Raw genomic sequence first — 13,550 nt, 5'->3', positions numbered from 1 at the left:
ATTTTAAAAGTCCAAGTCTAAGGGGCAAAAACATTTTTCTGAAACACATAAATTAATATTATCAAATTGTAAAAGTCTACTGGCTTGAATATTAAATTGTCAATTCTGCTGTTAAATTTTAGAAAAACTATTCCACAGAGTAAAACACCAATAAATTTTGCAAATGAGCAAATAAAAATAAATGGAATAGTACAGCTAATTAATAATGTACATTTTTCACATTTAATATCTCTACTATTGGGAATGTGTTTTAATTAAGTAACCCTAGAATATATTTAAATAACATACACATACAATAAATGGAGTTTTAAGATTCAATAAACATAAGTATAGTTATATACCATACCCTTCTAAGTAGATATTTTACTCCAATATCATGGTATTTCTTTCAGAAAAACTTCTAAATGTCACAAATAAGAATATTTCTTCTGCTTATATGAAAACTTTGGAACTTAGGCTCGATAGCCACTCTTCTATTTACAAACACTTGAGTCATAAGTAGGTATTCTTGTTCAAAGTCCAACAAGGGTGAAATTTTGTGGCCAATTTAAAAAACCTCATTTACTGCACTGTTATGGTCCAATTTACCCTTTATCTTACCTAATCTGGTGGTTAAAAACTTGCCCTAGCAATGAGAAAGTTGTCACTTTTAGAAACATCATAATGCCTAACCATGTACTCCAATTCTCCTGAAGTTAGTGGAAAAATGGTAGGAAAACAGATATGTGGAGAAACTAACACATATAAATGAAGATTAAAAAAATGTTCTAGCAAACAAAGGAAGGATTAGTAGTGACAATCAAATTAATATGACATCATTCTATTTTTGACCATCAGTGCCAGGACAGATAGGTGTCCATTTTGTGATCATAAGTACCCTAATTGTTTTTTTTAATTAAAAAAAATTTTTTTTTGTATTTTCTGAAGCTGGAAACTGGGAGGCAGTCAGACAGACTCCCGCATGCGCCCGACCGGGACCCACCCAGCATGCCCACCAGGGGGCGTCGCTCTGTCGCAACCAGACCCACTCTAGTGTCTGGGGCAGAGGCCAAGGAGCCATCCCCAGCGCCCGGGCCATATTTTGCTCCAATGGAGCCTTGGCTGCTGAAGGGGAAGAGAGAGACAGAAAGGAAGGAGAGGGGGAGGGGTGGAGAAGCAGATGGGTGCCTCTCCTGTGTGCCCTGGCCGGGAATTGAACCTGGGACTTCTGCACGCCAGGCCGACGCTCTACCACTGAGCCAACCGGCCAGGGCCATACCCTAATTTTTTAACTGCAGTAATTAATTTCAAGTGAAGATATGATTGGAGGTCCTCTAGACTCAACACTATACTTTCTCTATAAGCTTTAGGCGATACAAATATACACAGTATTATTTTTTATTTTTCCAAATACCTAACCCTTTCTAAGACATGCAGTCACTCTGTTAAGCTGTGTAGCACACACAATGTTCTATTTATTCAAGCTTTAATTACTTTTCCAATTTTGAGTCTACCCTAGCTATTTTCATGGATGTTGCTAATTCGTCCTCAAGGATAAAAGATTCATGGCCCCGAGGTCCCGGGTTTGAAACTTCGAGGTTGCTGACTATAGTGCAGGCTCGCTGGTTAATTGACAAGATCCAAAGATGGCTATCTCAATGCTCAAGGTCACTGGCTTGAGCAAGAGGTCACTGGCTCAGCTGGAGCCCCCTTGTCAAGGCATGCATGAGAAGCAATCAATGAACAGCTGAAGTGCCCCCTTATCAAGGCATGTATGAGAAGCAATCAATGAACAGCTGAAGTGCCCCAATTATGAGTTGATGCTTCTCATCTCTCTCCTTTCCTGTCATTCTTTCTCTAAAAAAAAAATAAATACATTGTAAACTCCTCTATCTCCTACTATATTACATATTTATTTATTCTAGTTTTAGAATGCCATAAAATTTTTTAAAAAATGAATCAAGGAAGAAGATTAAACATAACTTGAAAAAATTTTCTCTTGCTGGTTAGGACAGGGCTTATACTTCTGCGAGGACAGAGGAAAAACTACATAAATTTCCAAGTTTTCCCCCTGATTTTCAAGACATGTTATGATAAACTTCTGACTGAAAGACTTTTTTTTTTAGATTTTATTTATTCATTTTCATTTTCAGAGAGCAGAAAGAGAGAGAGAGAGAAAGAAAGAGAGAGAAAGAGAAGAGGGGGAAAGCAGGAAGCATCAACTTCCATATGTGTCTTGACCAGGTAAGCCTAGGGTTTTGAACCAGTGACCTCAGCATTCCAGGTCGACACTTTATCCACTGTGCCACCACAGGTCAGGTGAAAGACTTAAAAATACATTTCTTCTGCTAAAATTTATTTTATACTTTGGCAATAATCTTACATATTGAGCAAGAATTTTTATCAAATGCATCACTGGATGTGGGATGGTAGTACCTGAAGTCAGGCTAACTACTATAGGTATCAACATGCACAGAATCATAGGACTGCTTCTTTCTTAAAATTCTATAAATTAATTCAGAGTAATAACAATTAAAAAATTATAAATTAGCATTTGTTTTCCAGCTTATAAACTTTCTTCCTTCCTCCCTCAATTCCTTCCTTCCTTCTTTCCTCTCTCTTTATTTTTATTAAGTGAGAGGTGGGGAGGAAGAGAGACAGACTCCCACATGCGCCCTGCCCAGGATCCACCCGGCAAGCCCCCTCCAGGGCTATGTTCTGCCCATCTGGGGCCACTGCTCCTTTGCTCTTCAATCGAGCTATTTTAGCACCTGAGGTGAGTCCATAGTGTCATCCTCAGCGCCTGGGGCCAATCTGCTCAAACCATTTTGAGCCATGGCTGCGGGAAGGCTAGGAGAAGGAGGAGGAGAGAGAGAGCTTGAGAGAGAAGGGGGAGGGAGAGGGGTGGAGAAGTAGATGGTCACTTCTCTTGTGTGCCCTGACCAGAAATCGAACCGCTGAGCCAATCGGCCAAGGGCCAAATTCACATTTTTAAATTTTCATTTATATTTGGGGTTTTCATATGTAACAGAATTTTGGTAGTAAACATTGCTACACACTTTTAGAGTAAGTATTGTCCCCTATTTTTAGTGTGTAGTTTGCTTGTGAGGTTAGATAACCACTTATAAAGAAACTACCATGGACTTCAGTTAATGTCTAAGTTCTGCTTCTTACTAATTATATATCGAGAAATTATTTAAGTTTTCTGAACTTCGACTTCCCCACGTAACAGTAGAAATACTATAAAAAGTTCACAGGGTAGTTGTAAAAGAATGATGTACAAAGACAATAAAGAACAGTGATAAACAGCACAGACTATGGAGTCAGACTGAGTGGGCTTGAATCTAGGCTCTTCCACTTGCTTGCTATGTAACCTTGAGCAAGTTTTTAAATCTTCAGTTTTTCAGTTTGTTTCCTCAGTTATAAAACAGAGGTAAAAGCAGAAAGCTAGGATACATATTAAATAAAAAAGTTTAACAAGTAAAACACATATTCATTTACCATAAACCTTAACACTATTAAAAACTGTAGATATTAGGGACACCTACAAGAAACACTTTCTATAAAATAGAATGTTCAGGTTGAGTAACAGTTGGATAAAAATGAAAATACAATTCGGACAAAAGGTACAACCAAAAGGGAATAGAAGAAAAGAAAGAATGGCACTCTGGGCAGTAAACATGTATAAAGAGGTCTTTGTTGTTCTTGTTTTTTCTTAAGCTCTAGGAGCACCCCATAATGAACTCTCTAGTAATATTAGACTCAAATTCTGGTCGCTCTCCAGTTGTCTCACTGAAGTCTGAGTCACACAGAAAGGTCTTGGCTACCTTTATAAAGCCGTATGACACGAAATTATCTCTAAGTAGACAAAAAGCCTTGAAATAAGACATGTTAATTTCTACCATAGCTCTCAACAGTTAATAAGAATTATGGAATTAAGTATGCATTTCAGTTTTGAAGTCTATCAAATCTCTATTATGATGAAAGCAAGTAATTTATTGAAAAAAATTAAAAAGTAAAAAGAGAACACATTTTGAACAAAACAAGATAATAAAATGTACTGCCTCTCAAAAAGCTTAAACACATACCTTTCCCAAAACATTTCCACTGCTTTTAGTATAGTTTGGAAGAGTACATGATCGTCTGGGTTTTTTCTTTAGTTCTTCCTGTTCTAGTATCTTTCTTTTCAAAAGTGCTTCAATGTGTGGCATCTGTAATATATAAAGAAAAATTAACTATAAAGCCAATTACTCTTTCACCAGATGTCCATAAATAGAACAAAGAAAAATCAACAACTGGACAACCCAGTAACATAAAGTTACTATGCAAGCATTATTTTAAAGAATATGGTTATAATATTTGTAAAGCTTTTACCTCACTGATTTTTTAACTTAATCAAGAAATATAGGCCCTGGCTGGTTGCCTCAGTGGTAGAACATCAGCCCAATGTGTGGATGTCCAGGGTTCGATTCTTGGTCAGGGCACTCAGGAGAAGCAACCATCTGCTTTTCTACCCCTCCCCCTTCTCTTGCCTTCTCTCTCTCTCTCTCTCTCTCTCTTCCCCTCCCGTAGCCATGGCTCGATTGGTTCAAGTGAGTTGGTTTCAGGTGCTGAAGATGGCTCTCTGCCATCTGCCTCAGATGCTAAAAAAATAGCTCAGATGCCAAGCAACAGAGCAGTGGCCCCAGATGGGCAGAGTATCGCCCCCTAATGGGCTTGCCGGGTGGATCCAGGTCAGGGCATATGCAGTAGTCTGTCTCTCTATCTTTCCTCCTCTCACTAAAATAAAAAAAATAAAAGTAAAAAAATATATACAACTAAATAATAAACTTCTTTTTTATTTTTTTTTTATTTTATTTTTTATTTTTTTTCATTTTTCTGACGCTGGAAACGGAGAGACAGTCAGACAGACTCCCGCATGCGCCCGACCGGGATCCACCCGGCACGCCCACCAGGGGCGGTGCTCTGCCCACCAGGGGGCGATGCTCTGCCCATCCTGGGCGTCGCCATATTGCGACCAGAGCCACTCTAGCGCCTGAGGCAGAGGCCGCAGGGGCCGCAGAGCCATGCCCAGCGCCCGGGCCATCTTTGCTCCAATGGAGCCTTGGCTGCGGGAGGGGAAGAGAGAGACAGAGAGGAAAGCGCGGCGGAGGGGTGGAGAAGCAAATGGGCGCTTCTCCTGTGTGCCCTGGCCGGGAATCGAACCCGGGTCCTCCGCACGCTAGGCCGACGCTCTACTGCTGAGCCAACCGGCCAGGGCAATAATAAACTTCTTTTTGAAACATATATGGGTATGCCAAAAGTTTACAGTTGTATGTGAAACAGTTTATTCTTTTATTATTTACTAATTATTGTATTTTCTATACAAATATAAACCTATTTTATTATTTGCTATTTATTGCATTATTTTCTATACAAATGTAAACCTATTTTTGCCCTACTTGTACATAAAATAATGTAAATTTAAAATATTTTAGTCTTTTGTTTCTTTATCTCATTTTCTTTGCTACCATATATACTGACTATAACAGTCTCTTCAATGCAATTCTCAAGTTGGTGTACAATTAATTCATTTATTGGTGTCATGACATTAGAAATACAAACTTCCATTTGTTTGAAAAGAGCACTCTATTCTTTTGTTAAACCTTTTTAATATCTAGCAAGTGACAAGAATACAATTCACTTATGTCTTAATACCCCAAAACAATAGTGCCCATGAGATTTCTAATGAAGTATGAAAGGTAAAAAGAAAATTATAGACTAGAATTTAATAAAAAAAACTTTCACATATACTTGGAAACTGTACCTGTTGCACTGCAGGAATGTCAATATTATGTGTTTTTAGTTCATTGCGGATCTGGGCCTCTTTTAATTTTGCCCCTTCAACTTGGCCTAAAATTAAAAACAAAAAACCTGTATAATGTGTAATAACTCCCAAAATATAGTTTTCAAAAGTATTTTCAGGGAACCTGGACAGTTAGCTCAGTTAAGAGCGCTGTCCTAATACAAGGTTGTGGATTCAATCCCCAGTGAGGGCACACACAGGAAGCAACAATGAATGCATGACTGAGTGGAACAACAAATGGATGCTTCCTTTTTCCCCTTCCTGTCGCTCTTCCCCATTCCTCTCCATCTTTAAAAAAAAAGGGGGGGCCCTGGCCGGATAGCTCGGTTCGTTGAAGCCTTGTCCCAGAGTATGGAGGGTGCCAGTTCAATTCCCCGGTCAGAGTATATACAGGAGCAGTTTGATGTTCCTGTCTCTCATTCCCTGCCTCTCCCTCCCTCTCTCTCTCAAAAAAAAACAAAAAACAAAACAACCCCCCCAAACCCCCAATTTCTTTTGTTTTCTTTTTAATGACTGATCTAAAGTGAAAAATTATAAGTGACTATTTTAGAAATTCAAAATAAAAATTAAGATTTTAAAATTAAGGCTCTGATCCAATATATAAAAATAAGAAACAAAATTAATGTGGTTAAGAGAGATATATTACAGGCCTTGGCCATTGGCTCAGTGGAAGACCATCGGCCTGGTGTGTTGATGTCCTGGATTTGAGTTACTGTCCGGACACACAGGAGAAGTGACCATCTGTTTCTCCACCCCATCTCTTTCTCTCTCTCTCTCTCTCTCTCTCTCTCTCTCTCTTTCTCTTCCACTCCCATAGCCATTGATCAACTGGTTAAAGCATATTAGCTTTGGGCACTGAGGATGGCTCTGTGGAGTCTCTGCCTCAGGTGTTACTAAAATTAGCACCATGGCCCCAGATGGGGTTGCCAGGTGGATACCACTCAGGGGTGCGTGTGAGAGTCTGTCTCTCTATATCTCCTCCTCTCACTTGGAAAAGAAAAAAAAGAAAAAAAAAAGGAGATGTTACAATGTTATACTAAAAACTCTAAGTAATCTTGGGTAAATTACTTAATCCAAATCCATCTGACTATTTATAACATATATAATTGCATAAAGTTGTTGTAAGAAAAGTAAGATTTTATAAAAATAATTTTTAGTGCTAGAAATGATCTCATTAGTTCCTATAACCTTCTAAATATCCATGACTTTGGACAGATAACACAAAAGTGAATATAGTTTGATGCAGGCAGTTCATATTTGTTGGTTAATGAGTCAAAATTTTAACTATGTAATTAACATGAAATAAAAAAACATAGCCAAAAAAATTTGACAAATGCAAAGAGATGACAGTGCACAATTCACCAAATGCCTTGTCTTAAAAGTATACAAACATTAAAAACTGCAGCCAACATTTCCTAAAATGATTAAAAGTTACACATACAGTATGATATACTTAAGATACTTTAAGTAAAACACAGTTTCATGACTCAAAATAAAAATCACATTATATCCCCCTACCCTAGTGATAGTGTCATCTAATACTCTGCCAGAAGCTGGAGCAAGATATAAACATTATTATGATGTCAAAGCCTTCAACTTCCAGGTTTCTAATTTTTAAAAAATCTCAAATTCTTGTAGGTAAATAGGATATAACTTCATTTGAAATGAAGAAATACATCATCTTAAGTAGATCAAATGACAAATATTGTAAACCATCATCACTACCTTTCTGCAATGTTCTGCAGATTACTGGTAGCCTAGGTAGGTAGATAAGTGTCTGTCTGAACCTCCTGCCTCATTGTTCCTTCACACAAATCTTTATTACCTTTAAATACAAAAGGACTTACACTTAATTTCATCAATAAGCTGTTTGCTGGTTTCAAACACACTTCTATACATTTCAACAGATTGAGATAATTCATCCTTTTGTTTTGCAAATGCTAGCATTTGTTGCTGCTTCTTAACATCTAAAAAAAATTCAGATAATTTATTTCAATTTTTAAATTGTGACTTTTCAAATATATGCCATAATATAACTAGATAACTATCAAGAACAATATTAATAGAAAGCAAATCAGGTTATTTAAAGTACCATAAACGTAATAGTTTAATCCTCTATTTTCCTAGAAACTTACCATTGGAAAACATAAATGGCAGAATATATGATTCTAATGTTTTCGATAAAGCTGGTAGCTTCGGCTCAAATATAATAAAATATTCAGTGCTATCCTTTCCAGGACTATTTTCTGCCAGCACCAGACTCTGAATAAAGAATAAAAAAAGTAACATAAAAAAAAGTTATATGTCAAAGTATAAATGTATTATCTTTCACTGTGCTGTTTCCCAGTGAGTGGTACATTTTAACACTGACTGACCCTTAAGATTCATTAAACACTTTACCTTTTGATATTGGTTTGAAAGCCAAATAATCTTATCAATAAGTGATTATGCAAAAATATATACAATAAAAAATAACAAGAAAAAGTATCTTATCTTTTCTTTCAGACCAGAAATATCAATGGCCACTTATATTTTGACCTGTGAAATCTTCCTGATTCCAAACTTCAGGTTGAAGCAGTGTGCAACAGTTGATGGTGTGGAAGTTATAAAACCAACCACAAAAAAAAGCCCAAAGCTCATTGGTGAGTTTAAGTTACGTCTCTGTTACCATGAAAGTAGACTTCCTAATCCCAGGTGAATAAACAAGAGGTCCTGAAAAGCTAGAAAGATTGTTTTAATTTGTATTTTCTTCATTAATGCACACATAAAAAGTTTCTGATTACTTTAAGACCATAGCACACAACTAGTAATTAATGCAAATATAAATATCTACATCATAATTTTTTTCAGTCTTATAGGAAATAGATGATTTTTAGACTACAATAATATAATTCACAGAGTAGAATTTTTAAAAATCTTAATATAACACTGTAAAACCCACAAGATAAGAAAATTACAAATTATAGCTAACAATTCCTTTTTACAAAGAACATAGAATACAAGCTCATCATTCAACTGAACCCCAATTCCACTTAGTTTCTGAAAGATGCTTTCACTGTATTTACATGAATATAAACACATGTAAAATAAGACATTTTGCATTTAAAATATAGCATATTCTTTATATATCAGCAATTTGTTTTCAGCACTTGATTTGTTGATCAATTTCAGTGAATGTCTAGATAATCAATTTTAAAAATGTATGCATAGAATATACTACACTGTAATATTCTTTCACGGATGTTGGACATTTAGTTTGTTTAAAAATTTTTAGCTATTATTTATAACAGAAAAGAAAAGATCTTTTAATACTTCTTTTGTGTGTTTTCTAGAATACATAATATGACTCATTCAAAGTTTAATATTAGTATTAAATTTCCTTTCAAAAGGCTGTATCTTTCACTTATCCTTTCACAATTACTGTATAATATATCCAGCTCCCCTGGTGTTAGCCTACATTTAGTAATAACCAAGTATTTCTTTCTAAAAAGATGGATTAAAATCAACTACTCATTATTTCTTTATTTTCCTAATTGGTATTGAGGTCATGATTCTTGTTTACTCATCATTTAAATTTCTTCTTTCATTAATAAATGCCTCATGTTCTTGAGTCATTTATTCATCCACTAGATTGTCTTTTTTCTTTGATTTGCAAGTTTTTTTTAAGATTTAAAAAATACGTTTAATATACGAATCCTATATTATATAAACACACATAATATACCATATTTCCCCATGTATAAGACGCTGTCATGTATAAGATGCACCTTAATTATGTAGCCCAAAATTTGAAAAGAAAATGTATTACATAGTTATTAAAATCAAGTTTTATTCATCATAAAATTGATACAACTCCTCATCACTGTCAAAACTCCCACCATTTTCTTGTCCTCATCTGTGTATGGTGACAAATCACTGTGTTCAACAATGAGCACAAAAACAAGCGTGAAAAAGCGGGAAATCCAAGTAAAAAAATCTACAACCACCATGTAAGACATACCCAGTTTTTAGACCCCAAATTTTTTGAAAAAAGGTGAGTTCTATACATGAGGAGTTCTATACACACACACACACACACACATACACACACACACACACACACACACACAACAGACAGCAATACATACTTAAAATTTTCTACCCAATTTATCATCTTTAAAATTTTATTATATAGAACAGATGGAGACCCGGAGCTGAGAAAAGGTGCTCACCCTTGCCTGCAGTGCCAAGGCTTGCCGCCAAGGTGTGGCACAAAACCACACCTGCAGGGGTGGGGCAAAGGCAGAGGCCCACAGAGGCTTGTAGTCCTGGGCACGAGAACATAGCCCCTCCTGATGAGGAGAGGCAGAAACCTCAGAAACAGCCCCAGAGGGCCAGCACCGGCAACATCCATACCCGAACACCTGAGGCAGTGGCAGAAGGGGTGGTGGGCCTGCACACAGACCACACCTAGGGAACACAGAGGCCACATCCATTGGACTACAGTGGCCAAACCCTTCTTATTCACAGAAAAAATGGGAACTCAGAGAAATGCAATCCAAATGAATCAAGAGAAATCCCCAGAAAAGGACTTGAATGAATCAAATATAACCAAATTACCAGATGCAGAGTTTAAAACAATGATTATTAGGATGTTCAAAGATCTGAGAACAACAATAGATAGTCATCATGATCACCTAAATAAAGTAAATATAAAAAAGGACACTGAAATAATAAAAAAGAATCAGTCAGAAATGACAAATACAGTATCAAAAATGAAGACCACAATGGAAGGAATTAAAAGCAGGAAGGATGAAGCTGAGGATGGAATCAGCGAGTTAGAGGACAAGATAAACAAAGGCACGAAAGCAAAGTAGAAAAAAGAAGAGACTCAAAAAGTCTGAGGAAACTCTAAGAGAGCTCTGTGACATGAAGAGAAATAACATCCGCATCATAGGGGTTCCTGAAAAAGAAGAGAAAGAACAAGGAATAGAGACTTTGTTCAATCAAATCTTAGCTGAAAACTTCCCTAAACTGAGGCAGGAAAAAGTTGCACAAGATCAAGAAGCACAGAGAACTCCATTAAAGAGAAAACCAAAGAAATCTATAACAAGACACATCATATCCACCAAGGCTATTGTTTAAAATTGAAAGAGAAATAAAAAGCTTCCCAGACAAAAAAAAACTCAAGGAATTCCCTACAACCAAACCAATGGTGCAAAAAATGCTAAGGGGCCTGTTGTGAACAGATCAAAGGGGAAAAAGAATATAGCAAAAAAGGAATACAGCTTTAAAGAATAAAATGGCAATAAACTACCACATATAGCCCTGGCCGGTTGGCTCAGCAGTAGAGCGTCGGCCTAGCGTGCGGAGGACCCGGGTTCGATTCCCGGCCAGGGCACACAGGAGAAGCGCCCATTTGCTTCTCCACCCCTCCGCCGCGCTTTCCTCTCTGTCTCTCTCTTCCCCTCCCGCAGCCGAGGCTCCATTGGAGCAAAGATGGCCCGGGCGCTGGGGATGGCTCTGTGGCCTCTGCCTCAGGCGCTAGAGTGGCTCTGGTCGCAATATGGCGACGCCCAGGATGGGCAGAGCATCGCCCCCTGGTGGGCAGAGCACCGCCCCTGGTGGGCGTGCCGGGTGGATCCCGGTTGGGCGCATGCGGGAGTCTGTCTGACTGTCTCTCCCTGTTTCCAGCTTCAGAAAAATGAAAAAAAAAAAAAAAATAGAAAAAAAAAATAAATAAACTACCACATATCAATAATAACCTTAAATGTAAATGGATTAAATGATCCAATCAAAGACACAGATAGCTGCGTGGATAGGAAAAGAGGACCCATATATATGCTGTCTATAAGAAACACACCTTAAAACAAAAGATGTGCATAGACTGAAGGTAAAAGGATGGAAAAAAATATTTCATGCAAATGGAAATGAAAAAAGAGCTGGGGTAGCAATACATATATCAGAAAAAATGAACTTTAAAACAAAGGCTATAGTAAGAGATAAAGAAGGTCACTGCATAATGATAAAGGGAGCAATCCAAGAAGAAGATATAACCATTATAAATATCTACGCACCTAATATAGGAGCATCTAAATATATAAAGCAGACTTTGATGCATTTAAAGGGCGAGATCAACAGCAATACTATAATAGTAGGGGATTTCAATATCCCACTAATATCACTCAAGATCCTCAAGAAAGAAAATTCACAAAGAAACAGCAGACTCAAAAACACACTAGATCAACTCGATTTAATAGATATCTATAAAACCTTTCACCCTAAAGCAGAATATACATTCTTTTCAAGTGCTCATGGTACATTCTCTAGGATAGAACACATGTTAGGGCACAAAGGTGGTCTCAACAAATTTAAGAAGACTGAAATCATATAAAGGATTTTCTCTGATCACAATGGCATAAAACTAGAAATCAACCACAACAGAAAAACTAAAAAATACTCAAACACTTGGAAACTAAATAGTATGTTATTAAATAACAAATAGGTTAACGAGATCAAAGAAGAAATGAAAAAATTCCTAGAAATTAATGATAATGAGCATACATCAACTCAAAATTTATGGGACACAGCAAAAATAGTACTAAGAGGGAGGTTCATAGCATTACAGGCATATTTTAAGAAGCTAAAAAAAGCTCAATAAACAGCTTGACTTGGCATCTAAAGAACTAGAAAAAGAGCAGCAAGTAAAGCCCAGAGATAGTAGAAGGAAGGAAATAATAAAGATCAGAGCAGAAATAAATGACATAGAGGCTAAAGAAACAACACAGCGAATTAATGAAACCAATAGCTGGTTCTCTGAAAAGGTAATCAAGATTGATGAACCTTTAACCAGAAACACCAAGAAAAAAAGACAGAGGACTCAAATAAATAAAATTAGAAACGACAGTGGAGAAATAATAGCTGACACAACAGAAATTCAAAATATTGTAAGAAAATACTATGAAGAATTGTATGCCAAAATACTAGACAACCTAGATAAAATGGACAAATTCCTTGAGACATATAATCTTCCAAAAATCAATCTGGAAGAATCAGAAAACCTAAACAGACTGATTACAACAAATGAAATATAAACAGTTATCAAAAAACTCCCAATAAAAAAAAGTCCTGGGCCTGATGGCTTCACAAGTGAATTCTACCAAATATTCAAAGAAGAACTAACTCCTATCCTTCTCAAGCTATTTCAAAAAATTCAAGAGGAAGGAAGACTTCCAAGCTCCTTCTATGAGGCAAATATAATTCTGATTCCAAAACCAGGCAAAGACAACAAAAAGGAAGAAAATTATAGGTCAATATCCCTGATGATTTTAGATGCTAAAATCCTCAACAAAATATTAGCAAACCGGATTCAGCAATATATGAAAGAAATCATACATCATGATCAAGTGGGATTTATGCGGAGGAGGCTAGACTGGTACCATATTTGCAAATCAATCAATGTGATTCATCAAATAAACAAAAGGAGAAAAACCACATGATAATTTCAATAGATGCAGAAAAAGCATTTGATAAAATCCAGCTTCCATTCATGATCAAAATGCTCAGCAAGGCCCTGGCTGGTTGGCTCAGTGGTAGAGCGTTGGCCAGGCATGCAGGAGTCCCGGGTTTGATTCCCAGCCAGAGCACACAGGAGAAGTGCCCATCTGCTTCTCCACCCCTCCCCCTCTCCTTCCTCTCTGTCTCTCCCTTTCCCTCCCGCAGCCAAGGCTCCATTGGAGCAAAGTTG

At 36.9% G+C, this 13,550-nt stretch overlaps 1 protein-coding gene across 1 annotated transcript in view; it reads right to left on the bottom strand.

The window, feature by feature from the left end:
* The window catches only part of SMCHD1 (structural maintenance of chromosomes flexible hinge domain containing 1), a 176,891-nt gene that overhangs the window by 23,536 nt on the left and 139,805 nt on the right, over window positions 1–13,550 (bottom strand). Inside the window, exons 38-41 of the mRNA XM_066246162.1 lie at window positions 7,960–8,086; window positions 7,672–7,791; window positions 5,786–5,871; window positions 4,068–4,190 (exon numbers count right to left, since the gene is read on the bottom strand). Of these exons, the coding sequence (XP_066102259.1) occupies window positions 4,068–4,190; window positions 5,786–5,871; window positions 7,672–7,791; window positions 7,960–8,086 (456 nt within the window). The remainder of the gene's footprint in view (window positions 1–4,067; window positions 4,191–5,785; window positions 5,872–7,671; window positions 7,792–7,959; window positions 8,087–13,550) is intronic.

The sequence above is a fragment of the Saccopteryx bilineata genome, chromosome 11 (assembly GCF_036850765.1).
Source record: "Saccopteryx bilineata isolate mSacBil1 chromosome 11, mSacBil1_pri_phased_curated, whole genome shotgun sequence".
NCBI lineage: Eukaryota > Metazoa > Chordata > Mammalia > Chiroptera > Emballonuridae > Saccopteryx > Saccopteryx bilineata.
This window is presented reverse-complemented; position numbering and strand designations above follow the sequence as displayed.